The following is a 22,609-nucleotide window of genomic DNA, read 5'->3' on the forward strand; positions in this document are numbered from 1 at the left end:
GAGAATCCCAAGCAGGATGGTCACTCAGCACAGAGCCTGACATGGACCTCGATCTCACAAATCGTGAGACCATGACCTGAGCCAATATCAAGATTCAGATGCTTAACCAACTGTCCTACCCAGGTGCCCCTCTTTATTTCCCCTTTTCAATCTGTTGACTTTCTAAGGAAAAATCATCTATCCCATGGAACTCTAAAAAAATCTTGAGTATTCAGACTTTATTTTTATTATTTTTTTTTTACATTTTTCTTTATTTTTGAGACAGAGAAACACAGAGCATGAACAGGGGAGAGTCAGAGAGGAGTCACAGAATCGGAAACAGGCTCCAGGCTCCAGGCTCCGAGCTGTCAGCACAGAGCCTGATGCAGGGGTTGAACTCACGAACTCTGAGATCATGACCTGAGCTGAAGTCGGGCACTCAACCGACGGAGCCACCCGGGCACCCCTTTTTTATTAATATTTCCTAAAGCCTCGTCCATCCTACAGCTTCTGGAACAACTGCACCCCAAGGTAATTCATACCGACGGTGTTGGTAAAACACTCTCCCCTCAGACCATCCGCAAGTTGTAGCAATAGCTTAAGGTGCCGAAGTGTCCTGTCTGCTCAAGGCTGGGTCCCAGGCCCGCCATGTTTTCCAGCCATGTTTCTTGTTTGCGGTGGATCCAAAGGCACAGGGTCAGGGGCTCCGTGTGCCATGCGAGACCTCCTGTGTTCGAAGCGATTGTCCAGATTCCCCCTCTCGGAGCCTCTCCCTCGGTGGTCTTGTGCCTCCCGGGGTCACGTAGGGCATCCCATGGCTTCTCCTCAAGATGGGCTATGGGTGCGGGCTTGTCTTTCTCACTTCTGTCACCGAGCTTTGGGTCCCTTCCCGCCCAACTGCTGACGTCAGCTCAGAGGGAACTATAGGTCAGGACGACGGAAAGCCCCTGGTACACGGACATCCCTCATGATGGAGGAGGAGGCTGGGCGTCCCGGCCAGCGTCGGGAGACGAGGCAGGGAGGGCTCGTACCCTTCACAGCGTTGCTGACTCCCCGACCACATGGGAGCCCAAGAAAACGTGTCACTCTCCCCACGTCCACAGGCCAGGGCGCACACCTCCGGGATTGGGAGCAGACCACAGGTTTGGGGATTCGTCGTAGAGCTTAGTTCTGGGAGCAAGTCACTCCGTCTGCCGTTCTGGGCCTGTTCTGGAGGCTCAGGAACACGCGACCTTGTTTCCGGAAAGGCAGAGAGAAGAATAACCGAGTAAATACTCCACATCTGGGGGCGCTGGGGAGTGAGGGGAAGAAAGGATGAGAGGCAGGGCCCCCCGGTGTGGGGACCGGAGACCCACTTCCAGAGGACGGTGAGGAAGACGTAACCAGAAACCTCTGCTGCCTGTCAGGACCGGGTCACGGGAACCCACCTGAGCCCCTCATCTGACAGAAACAAGGAGAAACAAGAAAGGGCACGTGTCAGTTTCCTCGGGATGTAGTGGCAAAGGATTCCATCCGGGAGGCTTGAAACAGTAGGAATTCATCCTTCCCCAGCAATGCAGGCCAGTGTGAGATCCAGGAGGGGCAGGGCCACTGAGATCCAGGTGGGCAGGACCGCTGAGATCCAGGAGGGGTAGGGCCATTGAGATCCAGGCAGGGGAGAACCACTGAGATCCATGCAGGGCAGGGTCACTGAGATCCAGAAGGGGCAGGGCTACTGAGATCCAGGCAGGGGAGGGCCACTGAGATCCAGGAGGGGCAGGGCCGCTGAGACTGAGGCAGGGCAGGGCTACTGAGATCCAGGCAGGGGAGGGCCACTGAGATCCAGGCAGGGAAGGGCCACTGAGATCCAGGCAGGGCAGGGCTGCTGAGATCCAGGAGGGACAGGGCACTGAGACCCAGGCAGGTCTGGGCCTCTGAGATCCAGGAGGGGCAGGACCCCTGAGATCCAGGCAGGACCAGTGAGATCCAGGCAGGGCAGGGCCGCTGAGATCCAGGCAGGGCAGGACCACTGAGATCCAGGCAGGGCAGGGCCACTGAGATCCAGGAGGGGAAGGGCCCCTGAGATCCAGGCAGGGCAGGACCCCTGAGATCCAGGAGGGGCAGGGCCACTGAGATCCAGGCGGGACCAGTGAGACCCAGGAGGGGAAGGGCCCCTGAGATCCAGGCAGGGCAGGGCCACTGAGATCCAAGCAGGGCAGGGCCGCTGATATCCAGGCAGGGCAGGGCTGCTGAGATCCAGGCAGGGCAGGGCCACTGAGATCCAGGAGGGGCAGGGCCGCTGAGACCCAGGCAGGGCAGGGCCACTGAGATCCAGGAGGGGCAGGGCCGCTGAGACCCAGGCAGGGCAGGGCCACTGAGATCCAGGCAGGGGAGGGCCGCTGAGACCCAGGCAGGGCAGGGCCACTGACATCCAGGAGGGGCAGGGCCCCTGAGATCCAGGAGGGGCAGGGCCGCTGATATCCAGGCAGGGCAGGGCTGCTGAGATCCAGGCAGGGCAGGGCCACTGACATCCAGGCAGGGGAGGGCCGCTGAGACCCAGGCAGGGCAGGGCCACTGACATCCAGGAGGGGCAGGGCCACTGAGATCCAGGCAGGGCAGGGCCACTGAGATCCAGGAGGGGCAGGACCCCTGAGATCCAGGCAGGACCAGTGAGATCCAGGCAGGGCAGGGCCCCTGAGATCCAGGAAGGGAAGGACCACTGAGATCCAGGCAGGGCAGGGCCGCTGAGATCCAGGCAGGACCAGTGAGACCCAGGAGGGGAAGAGCCCCTGAGATCCAGGCAGGGCAGGACCCCTGAGATCCACGTGGGGCAGGGCGACCATCACCACCACCACCACCACCATCATCAGCAACTCTGCTTGATGAACTGTCTTGTTTTCAAGGGAGGTGGTCCAGAAACCAGTCCTTGGCGTGCATCGGAGAGGAAGACAGCCTCCAGGTCTCCACCCGCACGCGCGGGCACGAATGAGCTCCCCAGAGTGAGCGACAGGCACCAGCTTTCCCGCGATGCCCCCGGGCCCCGAGGGACGCCCAGCCCAGCACATCCATGTGGCTGGAGCGACACTGGGGACAAGGGCTGGAGCTGTAGGGACGAGTTGACCGTTTCTTCGCTGTGAGTTTCTGGGAGATCGTGGCCTCTGATTGCTACCACATTCGATTCTCGGAAGGTGACCTTATAGCCAAGGTTACATGTCACCTTCAACAAAGCTGAAAACCTATTGTGTCAGGTAAAACCCCGAGGCCCAAAGACAGAAAGAAGAAAAGGGAACACTATTCTTAGAGAAAGTCCCGTTGCCGCCCTTGGGTTCGGAGATTCAGCAGGACTCGCAGAAGTCTGCAAAGCTGTTGCGCCCGTGGCCCTGGCTTCATACAACAGAAGCCAGAGGGGAAAATCGGGCCCACGTGGAGGGGCTTGGCAGAGCCCGAGACAGGGGACGCGTGGGCTTACAGTTGTCCTGTCTCCACGGACGTGCGGAGGGTGGGCAGGTGTCCCAACAGCCTCGTGCGGCCACGCGCGCGAAGGATAACAAAATGCACCCTGAGCCGTCAGCCTGCACTCGGGGACACGGGCTTGTGCACACGGGTGCTGGACGGGAGGGGGTCACGCCCCAGGTCAGCTCTCCAAGAGCGCGGACCAGCCGACCGCGGACAGGGGTCCCGACGGTATGGAATGAGCCCGCATCACAGGAAGGGGGCGGGCGCTGAGCAGAAAAGGGAAGTGTCGGCTGAAATGCCCCTGCAGTGCAATCACGGTCCTCACTTTCTGACACGGCCCGGAGCCGCCTGACACAGCGGCCAGATGGCAGAGCGCTGGGAAACAGAGAGAGAAAGCAGGTGGCCAGCGCAGAGGCTGGAGCCCTGGGGTAAGGCGGGTTCCTTCCCTGTCTGAGTCTCCGATGCGCCTTGTCACCGTGGTACCTGTTCCTGCCGCTGGCCACGGGCCGTCAGGGAGCGCCTGAGGGGGAGGGACGGGAAAATCCGGATGGGGGGCCCCCCGCGCAGAGAGGGGGAAATTCCAACAGCACGTGGGTGCGGTGTCAGAGGGTCTGAATGAGCCTCAGGGATGGATGAGCCCGCTTGCACCGGGACCAGGCTGAGCCCCCCGTGCAAGGCTGTGCGTGGGGATCCCGGAAACCACTCTGGACTTACTCCGGAGGCTTGGATGCGCTCAGAAGTCCCATGTACACACGGTCTTCCATACGGGCAATGGTGCTTCCCGGATCCTGGGGATACACGTTCCTGACGGTCGCTCACGTCAAAGCCCCCGGCCAGCGAGTACAGATCTGCCGGCCTGCCTGGGTAGCAGGTGTCTCTGGGGACGGTGACGTGGTGATGGAGCGCGTCCACGTCTGGTGACAACCGAGAGAAGATGGGAAAGTTGGGTAGGCAGTGGACGCAAAGGAGGGCAGTGCTATGTGGTCACCATTCATTGGAGACACGCAGCCAGGGAGGATCCAGGTTGGCAGGAGGGACGTGAGTAGTGTCGAGCAGTGGGCACGGGGTCCCCCTTTTGGGGGGTCGAGGACGCCCCGGCTCAGGTGGGGAGGATGCCTGAACGTTGCCGATGCGCGAAATGCTGCGGAACCGTAGGCTTTGGAAGGGTGGATTTTATACCGTCTGCATTTTGCCTGTTTTTAAAAATCGAGGGAAAGATAAACTCAAGGAAGCACGAGATCCTACCCCCCTGCCCCGCCGGACGGCATTTTCCCATCCGGTGGAGTGAGGCCGGTAGGAGCTGCCCCCCCCCAGGACGGGCGTGAGCAGGGAAACCAGGACCCCTGTGGGAGGCGCCCACGCTCACCATACCAGGCGCCTGAGACATCACGGCACCAATGACTTCACGCTTCCCCGCAACGTCCTCCTCGGGGACTGTCGGCATCCTCGGCCGAGAGCCGCACAACGTGACTAACCATCTAGTCAAAAGAGCAACCCTCCCGTGGGTGCCCTGCCCGCCACCCTTGGGTATGAAATAACCCAGTTGTTTGCTTTTGGGTTTTTCTTTTTTTTCCTTCATCCAGTTTACAGAAGTTGATGGTTTTGCTCCATCACCATGAACAAGAAGAAACAGGCAGGGGTCAGTGCAGAGGAAGCAGAATGGGGAACAGGTCCAGGCGGGGGCAAATTTCGGTGCAGTAATTCAGGGTGGCGGGTGCACTGGGGCGGTGGGGCGGGCGCACATCCACAGGCACCTGCTGCGTGCGCAGCCCCCAGGCGGGGGGTGTGGGAGGCTGGAAAAAGGAGGACACACGCGGATTCGAGACGTTTATGGGGGTGAATGGAAAACAAGCCTGGGAAGGCCTGGGTGGGGCAGGGCTCAGCTTGCAGACGGAGGAAGCCGGAAGGTCGCCATAGCTCTGGACTGCTAGGTGCGGGGGAGGCCGGGAAGTTGGGACAGGTCTGGTCCTGGCTTTCATTTCCTCTTTTATAGCAAGTGTGGTGCCCTGCGGGCAGGGTGGGCTCTGGGAGGTTGGGAGGCAGGAATTTGAGGCCGGGGGCGGCTCCCCAGGTGCACGGTGGCTCAGGTGTGCACCCCTGGCATGTGGGGAGCTGGCTGGATTCTGCACCGTTGGGCTCCAGCCGGAGAAAGTGATGCACAGCAGGGGAGAAGGGGCTGGGACATCTAGAAGAGTCCTCAATAGGCGGGCCGCCTGTCACTGCACAGAGTGAGTGGGAAAGGAGGCAGGCGGTGAGGAATGATCCCCCACAGCTCAGAGGTCTGTGGGGCAGGGAGCAGCGAGGCGGGGGCCTGTAGCTCCTACAGAGGGAGGAGCCCCTGGGTGGGGCTGGACGTGGGGGAGAGAGGAGCCCAGATGTGCTGAACTGGCCATGCGTGGGAGGGAGACAGGAGAGGGAGCTTAAGGGGGGCCCAGGGGGAGAGGAAGAGAGCCCATGAAGAGAGGGACCAGCTGGATGGAGGCAGCCAGAAAGCAGACACTGGACGAAATGGGAAAGAACTTGGTGAGAGAGAGGGAGGGAGGGGGGAAAAAGGAGGGAAGAAAGAAGGGACAAAATGAAGGAAGGAAGGAAGGAAGGAAGGACAGAAGGAGGGAGGGAGGGAGGGAGGAAGGCAAGGAGGGAGGAAGGGAGGAAGGAAGGAAAGAAGAAGGAAGGTAGGAAGGGAGGGAGGGAAGGAGGGAGGGAGGAAGGGAAGGAAGGAAAGAAGGGAGGGAGAGAGGGAAGGAAGGAAGGAAGGAAGGAAGGAAGAGGAAGAAGGGAAAGAAGGAAGGAAGGAAAGAAAGTAGAAAGGATGCAAGGAGGGAGGGAAGAGAAATGGGAAGGAAGAAAGGAAATTTGTGGCCATCTGTTCTGTCAGCACCCGGGGAGCTAATACACCAAGAGTAAAGAGGGAGTGTTTAGAAAAGATAGAAAACATAGACCATTAACACAAGGAAATTACAGAAAACACCATCATGTGTGGTACGAGAGAGAGAGAGGAACCTCCAAGGAAAGATAAGGAGTTAAAAGGATGAGGTCATAGGGAACACAAAAGCAGGAAGAAACAGCAGAGGCAGTTAGTGGCTGAGAAGGAGAGAAATACTTAAGAGACCTAAGACCCTCGTTACAACTGACAAGTGACAACAACAATCACCAAGGAACGAACCCCAGCAAAAATACCACCAGGGAGATGGTGGGCAGACCACAAGACCCCACCCCAAACCCAAGCGTAGCATCAGGTGTTCTCTGTAGAGTGCAGCTTTATGTGACCAGATCCCTTTGCTTTTGTCCTTACGTGTTGAAAAAGTTTTTAATAGACTTTGTTTTTTTTAAGAGCAGTTTTAGGTTTACAGAAACATTTAAGTCAAAATTAAGGGATTCCTATATATGTGCTTCCCCTTGGACCCAGTCTCCCCCATTATTAATATTTGGCATCAGTGCAGCACAGCTGTTATAATTGATGGACCAATATTGATACGTGATTATTGATTAAAGTCCACGGTTTACGTTAGAGTAACTCTTGGTGTTGGACATTCTTTGAGTTTGGACAGATGTGTAACAACATGGATCCACCGTTATAGGATGATAACAGAGTAGTTTCACTGCCCTAAAAATCCTCTGTGCCCCACCTGCCCATCTGTCCCTCCCCCAACCCTGAAGACTGCTCACTTTTTTCTGTCTCCATACTTTTTCCTTTTCCAGAATGTCATAGAGTTGGAATCATACAGGACGTATCATTTTCAAGCTGCCTTCTTTCACTTAGTAAATTATTTAAGCTCCTCCATATCTCTCTGTGCACTTACCCCTTTTAATTTTCCTCTTTTATTTTTACACACCCCTTTCAATAGTTGCAAAACTCAAGTTGTTAAAAAAAGAAGTTAAAAAAAAAGAGAAACTTCAAAATATTGTTATTACCTCAATGGAAACCTGACCTATCATTTCTTTTTCTACTCGCCCCAAATCCATTCTAATTATTAAGAGAGAATCAGAGTGTGTGTCAACTATACTCCTATTAAAAACATTTTGGAGGCTCCTGGTGGCTCAGTCGGTTAAGTGTCCGACTTTAGCTCAGGTCATGATCTCACAGTCTGTGAGTTCGAGCCCCGCGTCGAGCTCTGTGTTGACAGCTCAGAGCCTAGAGCCTGCTTTGGATTCTGTGTCTCCCTCTCTCTCTCTGTCCCTCCCCTGCTCGTGCTCTGTGTCTGTGTCTGTCTCTGCCTCTCAAAAATAAATAAACAGCAAAAAAAAAATGTTTTAGTTAAAACATTTTTAATACAAATTAGAAAATTAACATTATATCAACGAAACAAGAGTCAGCACAATGAGAAAGTAATAGGAGTGTGTGTAATTTTCTCCCAAGTACTGTGACATAGCGGGTGTGGCTTCAAGACTCATCTGGACCATGAGTCAAGCCTGATCAACGTGGCAGACGTGTGAATTTGCAGGGTAGATTCGCGGGGCACTGGTAAATCTCCATCCACGCTGTGCGGGGAGATCATTTTGTAACCTGCCTCTCACAGGAAGCTCATTCTGGAGAAGAGAGAAGTCAGTGAGTGGGTTCCTGGTTTCTTGGTCATGCGGGCTCTCGAGTAGGTGGACAGCCCAGGCCATTCTCTGCAGGTGGAAATGGAATCCATCTCTTTGACAAATGAAGGCGTAGCCTGGGGAAGGGCTTGGGGAGCCTGCGTTCCACCCGGACCCCGGTCAGAGATGGTCCAGACGTGTCCGGGAGGCAGAGTATGTGGAGCCAGGACCTCACTCACAGTCCAGCAGCCTGGGAACGACCCTGACTCTCTGTCTCCACTGTTGTTTTGTGCGCAACATGGCCATCAAGTTGGTGCCCATCCTGGATTCAGCCCTGAGCCCTAGGGAGTGAGTGGATCTTGGTACCTGTGGTGGACACAATAACATGCCCAGAGACGTGTCCATCCCGATGTCAGCATGGTGGACATCGTAATAAGGGCCCCGCGGACGTCTGTCTCCTCCACTAGATTACAGACGGGAATGATGCCAGAGCATGTGGTCAACTCACCACAGGGACACAGAGGACACAGGGTGGGCTGGAGCCCGTGTCCAGGCTGCAGGCCAAGCCCTCGGTTCTGGGGACCCCCTGAGACTGGTTGTAACCTGCAGTGACCCCAGGCAGACCAGCGGGCTGGCCATCAGCCTGGGGATGGTCCTGTGGCTTTCCCCCGGAGCATCCCCCTGGGGAATCCTGTCTGGGTCCTCCTGCCGAGACCCCTAGTGAGAGCTGATTTCCTCACAGTGTGACTGTCCCTCCTTCCAGGGCTTCCTCGTCCTCCCAGCCGCCCCCTGGGACCCTTGGCCACGACCATCCTGTTTTGCATGCTGCTGGACCCAGCGTTACCCCTGACTCAGGAGCACCAGGGTAAGGGCGTGAAGCTGTCTGACCCTTTTCTGCCCGCCTCATTCCGCGTCCTGTGTCCCTGGGGACACGTCCTGACACGTGAGGTCTCTGGGTCCTCCCGCACCTTACGCGCCTGCACAAAGTCTGTGCTGTCCAGCCTGGCCCCTGCCGTGTGCGTTGCACGTGATGCTGATGAGGTCTGCTCACTCCGGAGTGCCCTGGGTCCAGGGCTGTGCACAAGCTGGCTGGACGTGTTCTCTAAATGCATCCGTGTTGTCAGAGTTCTGTTGACCGTCAAAGACTTTCTCGGCTGGGTTATGTCCGGGATTTGGTCACTCACTGACAGCTTCCCTGCTTTCTGATACCACTTCTGCCTTAGGACCAACCGGAGGAAGCCCGATGCGCTGTCCTAACGTATCACAGGGGCGCCCCGCTTCTAGGGAGTCACGTGATCTCCCCCACACCCACAGCCTCTGCTCGGGGCACAACCGAATGGCCCCGCTTGTCCACTGTGAAACCTGCCCTCCCCTCTGTCCGCCCTTGAGTCTCTGACAAGTGCCGCCGATGGTGGCCGACTCCCTCACCGTGGCGAGCTCGCAGTAAAAATAGTCTCTGCCGGTTCTCACTTGGTTGGTCTTGGCTCACGTACACGGTAGGCGTCCTCACATGGAGAAAAGGCACGGAGATCCAGGCAGGAAGGGGAGATGGGAAGGGGGGCAGATTCTGAGGATGTGCCAATGCCCTGGGGCCACCTGGGGTGGGACAGGGGAAGGGCACAGCATGTCCCAGCCTTGATCTTTGCTTACAAGATACGGGATGGGTCAGCGGGTGGGGAGTGACGATGGGAAAAGGGCAACTTCTGAATCCGGTGGCTATGTCTTTTAGATGTTCCAACCACGGAATGGGTCCCCAGTCTAAATATGAAGTTTGACCGAAGGACAATGGAACTGAGTTGGGACTGCAAAGAAAACACTACCTACCTCGAATGTGTGATGATCCACAAGGAGAAAGGAGAGATCAGAAAAAAGGCAAGATGATTTGATAAAGTCATCTGGTATCCTTCACGAGGCTCTCTTCACGTTAGCAATAAGGCTACAACAGGTGGGAATGAACAGCATGGGTATGACGTTGGGACACATCATGGTTCTAGAGGTACCAGGGAGATAAGGGCTGGCCCGTGTCCAAAAGGTGCCTGGGGGCCCGATTCCCTGGGGGACTTAGCAACTCCTTGGAAAATGTCTTACCCCAAAAGGAAAGGGAGGGCGGGGCTCCCCAGAAAGGATGCCCAGCTCAAAGCTCCTATGAGGTTAGACCTGTCACAGGCTGTAGGGTGGGACCCTTGGGGATGATCACCCACCGAAAGAGGGCGAAATGAGACAATCTGGTGGGATGCGGGACCCAGGGCCACAAGGGCAGATTCTGATCGGGAACCCGAATGTGCCCAGAATTTCCAGGGGGCACTTTCCGGGAGACGGAATGTCCAACAACAGTGATCAGGGGGAAGACATATGGCTTATTCTGTGATTTTCAGGCTTTGGTGTCCCGTCAGAGGGTGTTGGTTAGGGGAACCGCTGTCCTCCCAGCAGAAAGTGCAGCCTTTTGCCCGGTGGATCCATCCAAACTCATCCACACGGCGGACTTAATCCCAAGAAAGACATAGCAGTAGTCCCGAGTGTTCGATGAAAACAAGGTCACAAGGCTCACCAGATACAATGGTAACATGAAGCCTGTGAGTGTATGAGGGGTTTGAGACAAGACAAGAAAACTCCCCCGCCTGGACCCCACTGAGCCAGAATCTGCATTTTAACCAGATCTCTGGTGACTGAGGGCCCCAGTGAAAGAAGGCCTCTGTTCCCGCCTTCTAAACAACACTATACACTGCAGGGTTGAGGTCCCACCGACGCGTTGGCACGCCAACACCCACCCAGAGAGTGTGCATGGGTGGTGGTGACTTCACGGGGTCAGTGGATGAACAGACAACATCCAGATGAGAAGAAAAAATTTCCTAATGCGCTGACTGGTTGCATCTTTTTAGCCCAAGAACAAAGACTGTCACTGCAACTTTTCCCATGATTCTCTCCATGGGGGAGTCACGTTCGTGGTTAAAGTAAATAGCACCCAAGGACCGATTCCAGAAAAACTGGTCTACGCTAACCCAGGTAGGGAAAACATCACAGTGATCCTTCTGGACATCATTACCCTCAAGGCATGCCCAATTTTGTCTTTCTTGTCTGACTTTGCTCACTTAGCATACATAACACCTTCTTTTTGTAACTGAATACTACTCCATCGTGTGTATACATCGCATCTTCTGTATCCATCCATTCAGCAACACCGTTTAGGCTGTGTCCACACGTTGGCTATTGCGAATCATAATGAATGATGATTCACATTAGTGAATGTGTGCCATAATGAACATGGGGGTGCGTATACCTTTTGGGGATCCAGATTTCGTTTCCTTTGGGTATAGACCCAAAAGTAGGGATTGCTGGGCCATATGAGAGTTCTGCGGTGAATATTTAGAGAAACTTCCTAATTTTTCCACAGTGGCTGCATTCACTCACATTCCCACCAGCAGTGCACAGGGTTCCCTGTTGCCCACACCCTTACCGGTATTTATCTCTCCTCTTTTTCATAATAGCCATTTAGCGGGTGTGAGACGACAGCTCCTTGCGGCTTTGATTCGCATTTCTTTGATGATGAGTGATGTGGAGTATCTTCCCACGTAGCCGTTGGCCATCTGTGTATCTTCTTCTGAAAAATGTCTATTCAAGTCCTTTGCCCTATTCAGGTTGTTTCAGTTTTGGGGGGTCTTTTGTTGTGTTTGTTTGTTTGTTTTCTTTTGTTGTTTTCTCCTTCTTCTCCTCCTCCCACTTCTCCTCCTCCTTCTTCTCCTTCTCCTCCCAAACCCAGAGTCAAATGCTTAACGGACTGAGCCACCCAGGCGCCCCTTATCTGTGTGTTCTTAAATTTTCTTCATCAATGTCAGATAATATTCAGTATACACATCTTTCACCTTCTTGGTTCAGTTTATTCCTAAGTATTGTATTCTTTTTGTTGCTATCAGAACAAAGGGATTATTTCCTTTTTTAAATTTTTCTTATTTTTAAGTAATCTCTACACCCAGTGTGGGGCTCAAACCCACAGTCCCAACATCAAGAGTCACATGCTCTATCAGCTGAGCCAGTCAGGCACCCTGGAATTATTTTCTTAATTCTCTTCCTAAACGGGTTGCCATTAGAGTATACAAATACTGCTGATTTTTATATGCTGATTTTGTATCCTGCAACTTTATTACATTTATTTATTAGCTATAATAAAAGTGTTTTTTGGGGCACCTGGGTGGCTCAGTTGGTTGAGCGGCAGACTTTGGCTCAGGTCATGATCTCGCGGTTCGTGAGTTCCAGCCCCATGTCGGGCTCTGGGCTGACAGTTCAGAGCCTGGGGCCTGCTTTGGATTCTGTGTCTCCCTCTCTCTCTGCTCCTCCCCTGCTTGCACTCTGTGTCTCTCTCTTTCTGAAAAATAAATAAATATTTTTTAAAATAAAAAAAAAAATTAAAGTGTTTTTGTTTGTTTAGTTTTTAGGGGGTTTTTGTACACATATGATTATATTATCAGCAAACAGATAATCTTGATTTTTTTTTTTTAATTTTGATACCTTTATTTCTTTTTCTTGTCTAATTGCTCTGGCTAGGATTTCCCATGCTATGTTTAAATTGAGGTGGTGATGGGGCACCTGGGTGGCTCAGTCGGTTAAGCAACCAACTTCAGCTCAGGTCATGATCTCACAGTCTGTGAGTTCGAGCCCCACGTCGGGCTCTGTGCCGACAGCTCAGAGCCTGGAGCCTGCTTCCGATTCTGTGTCTCCCTCTCTCTGTCTGCCCCTCCCCTGCTCACGCTCTATCTGTCTCTGAAAAATAAATAAACATTAAAAAAAATTTAAATCGAGCTGGTGAGAGTGCCTACAGTAGACTCATTTCTTACCTTACAAGGTAAGCTTTCTGTTTTTTTCCATTGCTGTTAGCTATGGGCTTTTTACATCTGTCCTTTACTGTGTTGAGGCAAATTCTTTCTTTATGTATTTTATTGAAAGTTTTTTTTTTTTTTTTTTTTCCGATCATGAATGGATACTGAATTTTTGGATATCGGGATGTGATTTTCTTTCCTTCCGTGTGTGTATGAGACTTTGGCTTCAGGGTGATCCTGTCCTCATGAAATGAGTTTGGGGGACACCTGGGTGGCTCAGTCTGTTAAGCGTGCAACTCTTGATTTCGGCTCAGGTCATGAGTTTGAGCCTGGCATCAGGCTTCCCTCTGACAGCACTGAGCCTGTTTGGGATTCTCTCTCTTCCTCTCTCTCTCTGCCCCTTCCCACCTCTGTCTCTCTCTCGAAATAAAAAGTAAATAAAACAAAATGAATTTGGAAGTGTTTCCTCTTCTTCCATTTTTTGGACGTGTTTAAGAAGGACTGGAACGAACTATTCTTGGAATGCTCGGTAGAGGCTCCAAGCATGAAGCCTGTGGTCCACTTGCCCAGATCGTTTCCTTCTTGTGTCTTCTCAGGTGGCGAGGGCACCGCTGCCCAAAACTTCTCCTGCTTTATCTACAACGTGAACTTCATGAACTGCACTTGGGCGAAAGGTCGGGCTGCGCCTGATGACGTCCAATATTTCTTGTACATACAAGACTTTAAGTAAGTGTCGACCTTGTGTAGGCGGCCTTGAAAAGCACAGGGCGGGAGGCGGGGACGCCCTGACCGGTCTCCGAACCCCTTGGAATCTTGTAGGGAAAAAAGGGAAAGAGAGTGTCCTCATTACGTGACGGACTCAGGAACCCACGTCGGATGTCACCTGCACGATCTGTCGGGATTAACGTTCCGCAATTACTTCCTGGTGAACGGTACCAGCCAAGAGACGGTGGTCCAGTTTTTTGATACGATTTTGTCCTTGAAAAAAATAGGTGAGAAGGGCGTCCTGTGGGGTGAACCCAATGCTTGGCAGGCAAGCTTGGAACAGGATTTGCTGGGACACCAGCCCGCGTTTCTTGGGGCTGCTGTTAGCACCTGGCCACAAACTGGGGGGGTTGGAAGAACGGAAATGTATTCTCTCGCAGCTCTGGAGGCCAGAGACCCCGAGTCGAGGTGTCCATAAGGTGTCCAGAAGGCCACCTTCTGGAAGGTGGCCGAGTAAGGGGACCAGCACCCCTTCTACTCTGAACTCGGGGTGGTGAAAAGGTGTGGTGCCCCTGCTCCCCACCACCCACCGGAGGAAGCCAGCGCCACCCCCCCCCCAGAGGCCCCCACAGTGAAGCCCCAGCAGGACAGAGGGGGACATTCCGACCGGGAGGTGGCGGGAGGGGAATTCGGGCTCGCTTGTGGACCTCCCCATGTGGTAGCGGGCACAGCCTTCTCTTGCCTTTTGGGGGGACCCCATTGACAAACGGATGCCAGCTCACGTCTCCCCCAGCCCCCTCCTGCAGGGCCACCTGTTGGGGGAGCTCTAGGTAGCCGCTGGGGCCCCTGGGACTGTCACAGCAGGACAAACGTCCCCTGGCCCAGACGTGGCCACCTTCCTTCTGAGGGAATCCCGACTCTTCTCTCTTCTTCCCCATGTTTCTAAGACTTTTATTGGACCCAGGAGGCCCCAAGATTATTGCAAACTTCAGCCCTGTGATCCTGTGACTTCCGATCAGCCGCTCTGGGTCTCCCTCCCGGCTCTGTGGCCCAGGGCTGACCAGACCCTTTGAATTTCCCGGGGTCCAGAGCCCTGAATGTGTCTTTTGTTATGTTAACGAGGTGACCGCGGAAAAGCGCTCCGGGCGGGGGCCGGTTGCCAGGGTTACCAACCGCAGGATCCGTGGCTTTGAATTTTCAGTTCCCTCCTCTGACTTCGGCGAGGGGCAGGGGGGATGGGAGAGGGGCTGGGGGCCCCAAGGGGCAACGGTTTAAGGAGTCGTGTCTGCGTAAGGAAGGCTGCGTGCCGTCCCGAAAGGACGGGGAAGGGAACGCGCCCCCTCCCACCTCCGGGGTTGAGGACCGAAAGTGGCCGCCGGGAGGAGACACAGACCGCACGTCCCCAGCCTTGGCGCGACCCACCCCGCGGGGGTATCCCTTCGCCGTTCGCCGGGTCAGGACGTGCGTCCTCTCCGCCCGGCTGTCCCCATAGTGGCCCCGTGTCCGCTCAGCACCCCCCCCCCGCGTCCCTCCTTCCCTCCCCCGGGGTTCCCGGGTCCCTCCCCGCAGCCGGCCACGCGGTCACGCGTGCGCACCGCCAGCCCTGCCCACGCGCCCGCCCGCGGTGCCCTTTGGTGCTCCGGGGGACCCCTACCGGCTGCCCCTTGACGCCCGGCGGGCGGACCTGGGCCGGAGCCCCGGGGGTTCAGGGCCGTGACCTCGGTCCCCCCTCGCAGAAATATACAGCCCGCCCAACAACGTCAGCGTCGACTGCAACCCGTCCCACTGCCAGATCCTCTGGGACCCGCCCAGGACCCGACACCCCTCCTCCGCCTGGGACTTCAACTACCAGCTGCGCATCCAGAAACAGGTCAGTGCGCTCGGCCCCGGACCCGACGGCGTCGACCCAGAGGGCAGACCAGCGCCCCGCCCCCCGCCGCCAGGGCCCGGTGCACGCGGCCCGGCAGGGATGGGTGAGGCGGGGCGGCGGGGCAGAGGAGGACACGGTGCCCCCCGCGGGACGGTCACCCCGCGGCCGGTCCCAGGGCGAGGGGACACCCCCGGCTGCACCCCGAAAGCCGTCGGGGCTTGGAGGTGAGCAGGCCGAGGCGGGACGCACAGGCCCTGGCCGTCCAAGCCGCCGGCACCCGCCTGGAGAAGGGGGTTCTTTCCTCCAGGACCGCCGGGACCCAGTGTAGACAAGGCAGGTTCGCTCCGCCACGACCACGGGAGGCCAGGGGGGGCAAGGCGGACTCTCTCTTCCTCATCAGCGGACACTCGGTATAGACAAGGGGGGACGCTAGGCTCCATATGGACGTGCGCGCAGTGTAGACGGGGGGGACGCTGGGCTCCATATGGACGTGCGCGCAGTGTAGACGGGGGGGACGCTGGGCTCCATATGGACGTGCGCCCAGTGTAGACGGGGGGGACGCTGGGCTCCATATGGACGTGCGCCCAGTGTAGACGGGGGGGACGCTGGGCTCCATATGGACGTGCGCCCAGTGTAGACGGGGGGGACGCTGGGCTCCATATGGACGTGCGCCCAGTGTAGACGGGGGGGACGCTGGGCTCCATATGGACGTGCGCCCAGTGTAGACGGGGGGGACGCTGGGCTGCATATGGACGTGCGCGCAGTGTAGGCGGGGGGACGCTTGGCTCCATATGGACGTGCGCGCAGTGTAGACGGGGGGACGCTGGGCTGCATATGGACGTGCGCCCAGTGTAGACGGGGGGACGCTGGGCTCCATATGGACGTGCGCCCAGTGTAGACAGACGGGCCGCTGGGCTCTATGTGGACGTGCGCCCAGTGTAGACGGGGGGACGCTGGGCTCCATGTGGACGTGCGCGCAGTGTAGACGGGGGGACGCTGGGCTCCATGTGGACGTGCGCGCAGTGTAGACGGGGGGGGGGGACGCTGGGCTCCATATGGACGTGCGCTCAGTGTAGACGGGGGGGACGCTGGGCTCCATATGGACGTGCGCGCAGTGTAGACAGGGGGGACGCTGGGCTCCATATGGACGTGCGCGCAGTGTAGACAGGGGGGACGCTGGGCTCCATATGGACGTGCACCCAGTGTAGACAGACGGGCCGCTGGGCTCTATATGGACGTGCGCCCAGTGTAGACGGGGGGACGCTGGGCTCCATGTGGACGTGCGCGCAGTGTAGACGGGGGGACGCTGGGCTCCATGTGGACGTGCGCGCAGTGTAGACGGGGGGGACGCTGGGCTCCATGTGGACGTGTGCGCAGTGTAGACGGGGGGGACGCTGGGCTCCATATGGACGTGCGCGCAGTGTAGACGGGGGGACGCTGGGCTCCATATGGACGTGCGCGCAGTGTAGACGGGGGGACGCTGGGCTCCATATGGACGTGCGCCCAGTGTAGACAGACGGGCCGCTGGGCTCTATGTGGACGTGCGCCCAGTGTAGACGGGGGGGGGGACGCTGGGCTCCATGTGGACGTGCGCGCAGTGTAGACGGGGGGGGGGGGGGGGGACGCTGGGCTCCATGTGGACGTGCGCGCAGTGTAGACGGGGGGGGACGCTGGGCTCCATGTGGACGTGCGCGCAGTGTAGACGGGGGGGGGGGACGCTGGGCTCCATGTGGACGTGCGCGCAGTGTAGACGGGGGGACGCTGGGCTCCATATGGACGTGCGCCCAGTGTAGACAGACGGGCCGCTGGGCTCTATGTGGACGTGCGCCCAGTGTAGACGGGGGGGGGGACGCTGGGCTCCATGTGGACGTGCGCGCAGTGTAGACGGGGGGGGGGGGGACGCTGGGCTCCATGTGGACGTGCGCGCAGTGTAGACGGGGGGGGGACGCTGGGCTCCATATGGACGTGCGCGCAGTGTAGACAGGGGGGACGCTGGGCTCCATATGGACGTGCGCCCAGTGTAGACAGACGGGCCGCTGGGCTCTATGTGGACCTGCGCCCAGTGTAGACAGGGGGAGCCCTCTCTCCACTTCCAGCTGCGCCCAGTGTAGACAAGGGGGAGCCCTCTCTCCACATCCGCCTGCGCCCAGTGTAGACAAACACGACCTCCAGCCCTTGCTTGGCCCCATCCGCCACTGGCTTGAACCCCAGGTATGATCAGGCCCCGTTTCCCTCCGTGGAAGAGTCCCACCCTCAGTCCCCATGTGACTCGGGGTGAAGGCAGCTCACAGGGACTCAGCCGTCCCCTGGGCCCCAGGGTCTGACCCTTGACCACACTCCCAGGGGACAACGTGTGAAAACTGTAAAAATGTGCCCAATGCAGAAAAGTACATCTAGTTCTGTTTGTTTTTTTCTAGAACAACAAGGAACACGCTGGAAATCAACTGGTGAGTTAAAACCCTGACCCAGAAGATTCCTGTGAGCGTGACCCAGATTTCTTCCTGCCAAACATCTGTAGTGGATGGAGGTCAACGTCCTTTATGGGGACGTTTCCTAAGTCCTAGGGACACTCTGACCTTCCGTATCGTCTTCTGTCCAATGGGGCTTAGCTCAGTCCCCGCCTGTGCTCCTGGCCCTTGTACCTGCTGAGTGATTTCTACTTGGGGGAGCCCCCAAGACCACGTGTTTCTAGACAGTTCTAATGCTCAGCCCCGTGAGGAAGCGTGCTTCTGAACCTGTCAGCTGCCTCGGTGGGGCTGTTGGAAAGGCATTCCCCCCCGCCTGCTCCCCCCCACGTCCCGCCCCAGCCCTTCTTTGCTGAACACAGGAGACCCTGCCTTGAAACTTTTCTCTTCTGTCCAAAGATCGACGTGACTGGCAAATCGGAAAATAAATACAACTTCCCGAGTCCAGAGCCCAGACCCAAGCACACTGTGACGATACGGGCGTCAGACGCACGGGGACAGCATTGGAGCGCCTGGAGCCAGCCCGTGGAGTTCGGTTCGTGACCCAGGAGCGCCCCGGAATCCATCTGTTAGCCCGTCCCGTCTCCCGGGAGGCTCACGACCCAGGGGTTCCCGTGCGCTTGTCTTGCTCCTTCAGAGGAAGGACAAATGCCCCGCAGCCTCCTGAACCAGCCACCCCAGCCGGAAGGGGTTTCCTGGTCTGACACGTGTAGGGCGACTTTGTTGAAGCCATATGCCCGCAGAGAAAAAAAACAAAAACCCATATGCCTGGAAATGCATATGGTTGGGGGGGGGGGGTCCATTTGTATTTATTTTTTTATTTTTTAAATTTACTTATCTATTTGGTCCATTTCTATTTTATTTGGAGGTTAAAGTTTATTTATTTGGTCCATTTTTATTTTATTTGGGAGGTTAAAATTTGTTTATTTGGCCCATTTTTATTTTCTTTGGGGATTTGAAATGTATTTACTTAGTCATTTGGTTTGTTCTTTAGAAATTAATTAATTTTTTGGTCCTTTTTTTAAAATGTTTATTTTTTTATTTAAATAAGTTTTTTTTAATGTTTTTATTTATTTTTGAGACACAGAGAGACAGAGCATGAGCAGGGGAGGGTGCAGAGAGAGAGGGAGACACAGAATCCAAAGCGGGCTCCAAGCTGCGAGCTGTGAGTGCAGAGCCTGATGCAGGGGTTGAAGTCATGAACTCTGAGATCATGACCAGAGCCGAAGTCGGACGCTTATCCGACTGAGCCCCCCAGGAGCCCCTAAATGTTTGTTTATTTTTGAGAGACAGAGCAGAAGCAGGGGAGAGGCAGAGAGAGAGGGAGACACAGAATCCAAAGCGGGCTCCAGGCTGCGAGCTGTCAGTGCAGAGCCTGATGCAGGGGTTGAAGTCATGAACCGTGAGATCATGACCAGAGCCGAAGTCGGACGCTTAATCGACGGAGCCTCCCAGGAGCCCCTAAATGTTTGTTTATTTTTGAGAGACAGAGCAGAAGCAGGGGAGAGGCAGAGAGAGAGGGAGACACAGAATCCAAAGCGGGCTCCAGGCTCTGAGCTGTCAGCGCAGAGCCTGATGCAGGGGTTGAAGTCATGAACCGTGAGATCATGACCAGAGCTGAAGTCGGACGCTTAATCGACGGAGCCTCCCAGGCGTGCCTTTTTGGTCCCCTTTGAAATCGGTTTATCACACCGTCAGAGCACGTTATGCTGTGGACGATGCAGAGGCCCCTTTGGCTCATGGACAGCTTTGCGGGAAGGCTTCAGGGTGGACACTTGGCGGGTCCCCCGCCGCTCTGAGCCTTTCTCCTCCGCGGCCAGCCGGCGAGGGAATGACTGCCGTGTGTCCCCAGTCTGCCCTGAGGGGTACGAGGTGCGTCCCCCTGTCTCCCCAGGCTCCACACAAGCCACCGCCAGCTTTGTTCACGTCTACGTGCTTGTGGTCCTGGGGACCTTCGTCTGTGCCCTGATTCTCAGCTGCCTTGTGAAAAGGTAACGCCACTGGTGGGTTGGATAGAGCTCACAGAGCCGGTGGTGTGCCCTCAGCAGGGGGCGGTGTAGACGCGGGCCAACGGGGGCCTCGTCACGACCCCCCGACGGGCAGCCCCAGAGCCCCCCAGGGGCCCTACCGAGCCCACCCGTGCGCCCCCACCCTTCAGCCGGATGGGCGCTGGGGGCCCCCGACCTCAGCTTCTCCTTCTGCCAAAGCTTCCTGTCCCGTGCGAGTCTCACCGAGGCCTCGGGGCCCAGCCGGCGACTTCCAGTCCTCCGGCCTTTGCATATGGGGAACGGGGGCTCCTGTGTGGGCAGCAGACGTGTGCCCTCGGCTCCAACAGGGTCTCGGGGCCCCTCACACGTGCCTCAGAATGAAAGGCACACGCAGAAAAGTTAATTCTCACCTACAGGCCAGTTCAGAGCATGCTTTGCGAACCTGGGGCATCTTCGCAGAGTGTGGCCCTCCTGCACGATGGGGGGACCCTCTGGGTGGCCTCCTGTGCCTAGCCCTCGATAGCCCCCCGCGTCCTGGCCGGGCATCCGGTGGCCGTTCTCCCCAGGACGGAGGCGCGTGGCCAACGGCACAGGACAAGTGGGGGCTTTCCTGGCCGGCTGAATGCGGGGGCCGCATGGCACCCCCGTTGCCCAGGGACCCTGCACCTGGGAGCAAACGGGAACAGGGACCACAGCCACCGGAACGGTGACAGAGCGCGTGCTTTACCCAGGGCACTTATCTTCATGAAAAGCTGCTTGCGTTTCCTGTGGAAACAGGAAAAAATGACCACAAACCAGATGTCTTGAAACAACAGAAATGAATCATCTCCCAGCATTGGAGACGAGAGTCTGAGACCCAGACAGGGAAGGACCACTGAGATCCAGGAGGAGCAGGGCCACTGAGATCCAGGAGGGGCAGGACCCCTGAGATCAGGCGGGGCCACTGAGATCCAGGCAGGGCAGGGTCTCTGAGATCCAGGCAGGGCAGGGACACCCGTCATTGGATTTAGGTTCCCTCATGCAGGATGAGCTCACATTAACTTGATTACATCTGCCAAGAAAATTCTCATCAAGGTCCTGTTTCCAGGTGCCTGGACTCAGGACCTGAGTATATATTTTGGGGGGACAGCACTCAGCTGTTCAGGCTCAGATGCACAAATGAAGTCAGGCCGTTGGAAATACTGCCGACCATAAACCCAGCTCGCGGGCAGGAACCTGCCAGATCGGAAAGCGTGCTCTCCAAGGTTGGAGGGACAGGGGGACATGTCCGGGGACCCCGGGCTCCCCCAGGATGCTCGCGATGGGCCACATCTTGCAGTCCATCCCCCTGAGACCCCAGGGACTCAGTCTCGTGTTTGCTCGTTTCTCTGAGATTCGAGCCTTCAGTGAAATCGTTCCCCGGAACGTGGCTGTGGCTTCTCATACGGCAGGAGGACGTGTCCCGTGTCACAGACGGGTGAGGTTACATGCCGGTCTGTCCTTCACACGCTCCTTGTGTCCCCAGGTTGTTTGCATCAGAGACCTTATTCCCGCGGATTCCGCACATCAAGGATAAATGGAGTGAGAACGTTCACACTGACCACCAGGTAAGTGGGGGGGGGGGGCAGCGAACCAGCACGGGGGGTGGGCAGTGAGCCTCCTTCCCCTCCCTTGGTCCCCAGGCTCGGTCCTGCCCCAGGGCCTTTGCACGTGCCAGACCGTATGCCTGGAGGCCCCTGTCCCAAGCCGTCCCATCAGGCGGTCCTTTTATGCCTCAGTCACAGGGCGGCCCCACCCACCGGGCCCCCGGTTCCCATCCACAGCCCTCGGCAACCCGAGCCCCGCTCGCTGGGTTCCCGAAAACCCGACACCCCCGTCCTCCCTGTGCTCTCCAGATCATCTGGGAGAAATCCACCCCGGATACAGGAAAGATCGACCATGAAGAGATCCTAACCGTGGAGGAAGTCACCGTCGCCCCGGAGAGTGTGTGAACCACAAAGATGCTTCCAGCCCCGGAACGTTCTGGAAGCCGTTTTGTCTTTTCATTGTTTGAACACTTATTTATACAGCGCTGTATTTTTTTACTTTAAAACAACGTGGTCTTTTGCAAGGATGCCTGTAGTCGGAGTTGAATGCGGTTGGGTCCCGACCCCATGATGCACCTTCCTTGACCCCCAGGGAGCAATGAGCCTTTCCCTCCCATGGCTCAGGCGTCTGCCTGCCAGCAGCCAGTGGGGCTGGGACGTGGCCTCTGACACACTTGTCCCGTGTGAACAGTGGCCTCCCCGTACAGGGACCATCTCAGGGTCCCGAGCGTAATCACCTGTAAGGGCCCGTTGGTCACAGAAGGTCATATGTTCACAGGCTTCGGGAATCAGGTCGTGGATGTCCCTGGGGACATTAGTCCACAACATGGGGGTCAGGACTTGGACAACTTTGTGTGCGGGCATGGGAGGGAGGGGAGGGGACTTCCCTCAAAGATCCTGGCCGCACCTCTGCATCGTGACTTCTGAGAGGGCAAATCCTATGACCCGCAGGCCGCCCTGCGCACGTGAGGGTATGCGCCAGGAGAGCGTCTAATGCGGGCCTTCGTGAGACAACAGGGCACATCCAGGACCAGAAGTGAACGTGGCCAGGAAGGATGTCAGCTGCACGTACCCGGGGTGCCCGCAGAAGGTCTCCAAAGCCAGCAGGAGTGTCCCGTGGAAACCACGGCTTACCTCCGGGCTGGATTTGTTCACGAGGACAAAGCTAACGGGAGAGCAAGATATATGTGGAAAATGTATATACAGAGAGATACAGACACAGGTACAGGTAGATCCATATCGAAATATACACCCAGAAGAGACAGGA

General features: G+C 56.7%; 1 protein-coding gene across 2 annotated transcripts; it reads left to right on the plus strand.

The window, feature by feature from the left end:
• The first annotated feature begins 3,732 nt into the window (after window positions 1-3,732).
• On the plus strand, window positions 3,733-21,869 carry CSF2RA (colony stimulating factor 2 receptor subunit alpha). 2 transcript variants are annotated; one of them, XM_045471910.1, is made up of 13 exons: window positions 3,735-3,842; window positions 4,626-4,941; window positions 8,702-8,803; window positions 9,668-9,810; window positions 10,818-10,941; window positions 13,346-13,475; window positions 13,569-13,741; window positions 15,191-15,324; window positions 17,742-17,771; window positions 18,132-18,324; window positions 19,684-19,780; window positions 21,282-21,363; window positions 21,652-21,869. In XM_045471910.1, the coding sequence occupies exons 2-13, from the start codon at window positions 4,812-4,814 to the stop codon at window positions 21,745-21,747; spliced, it is 1,434 nt and encodes a 477-aa protein (XP_045327866.1). In that variant the 5' UTR covers window positions 3,735-3,842; window positions 4,626-4,811; the 3' UTR covers window positions 21,748-21,869. The 2 variants fall into 2 exon arrangements, with proteins under 2 accessions (XP_045327867.1, XP_045327866.1); XM_045471911.1 differs by lacking the exon at window positions 19,684-19,780 and having other exon boundaries at window positions 3,733-3,842.
• The last annotated feature ends 740 nt before the right edge of the window (window positions 21,870-22,609 follow it).

The sequence above is a fragment of the Leopardus geoffroyi genome, chromosome X (genome assembly GCF_018350155.1).
Source record: "Leopardus geoffroyi isolate Oge1 chromosome X, O.geoffroyi_Oge1_pat1.0, whole genome shotgun sequence".
In the NCBI taxonomy this organism is placed as follows: Eukaryota; Metazoa; Chordata; class Mammalia; order Carnivora; family Felidae; genus Leopardus; species Leopardus geoffroyi.

Bases quoted from the DNA above. Each gene is read 5' to 3' on its own strand.
- CSF2RA (XM_045471910.1), top strand. From the start codon at position 4,812: ATGACTTCACGCTTCCCCGCAACGTCCTCCTCGGGGACTGTCGGCATC. The intron at 9,811-10,817 runs GCAAGATGATTT...GCATCTTTTTAG, and splicing joins AAGGAGAGATCAGAAAAAAG to CCCAAGAACAAAGACTGTCA. The intron at 10,942-13,345 runs GTAGGGAAAACA...GTGTCTTCTCAG, and splicing joins ACTGGTCTACGCTAACCCAG to GTGGCGAGGGCACCGCTGCC.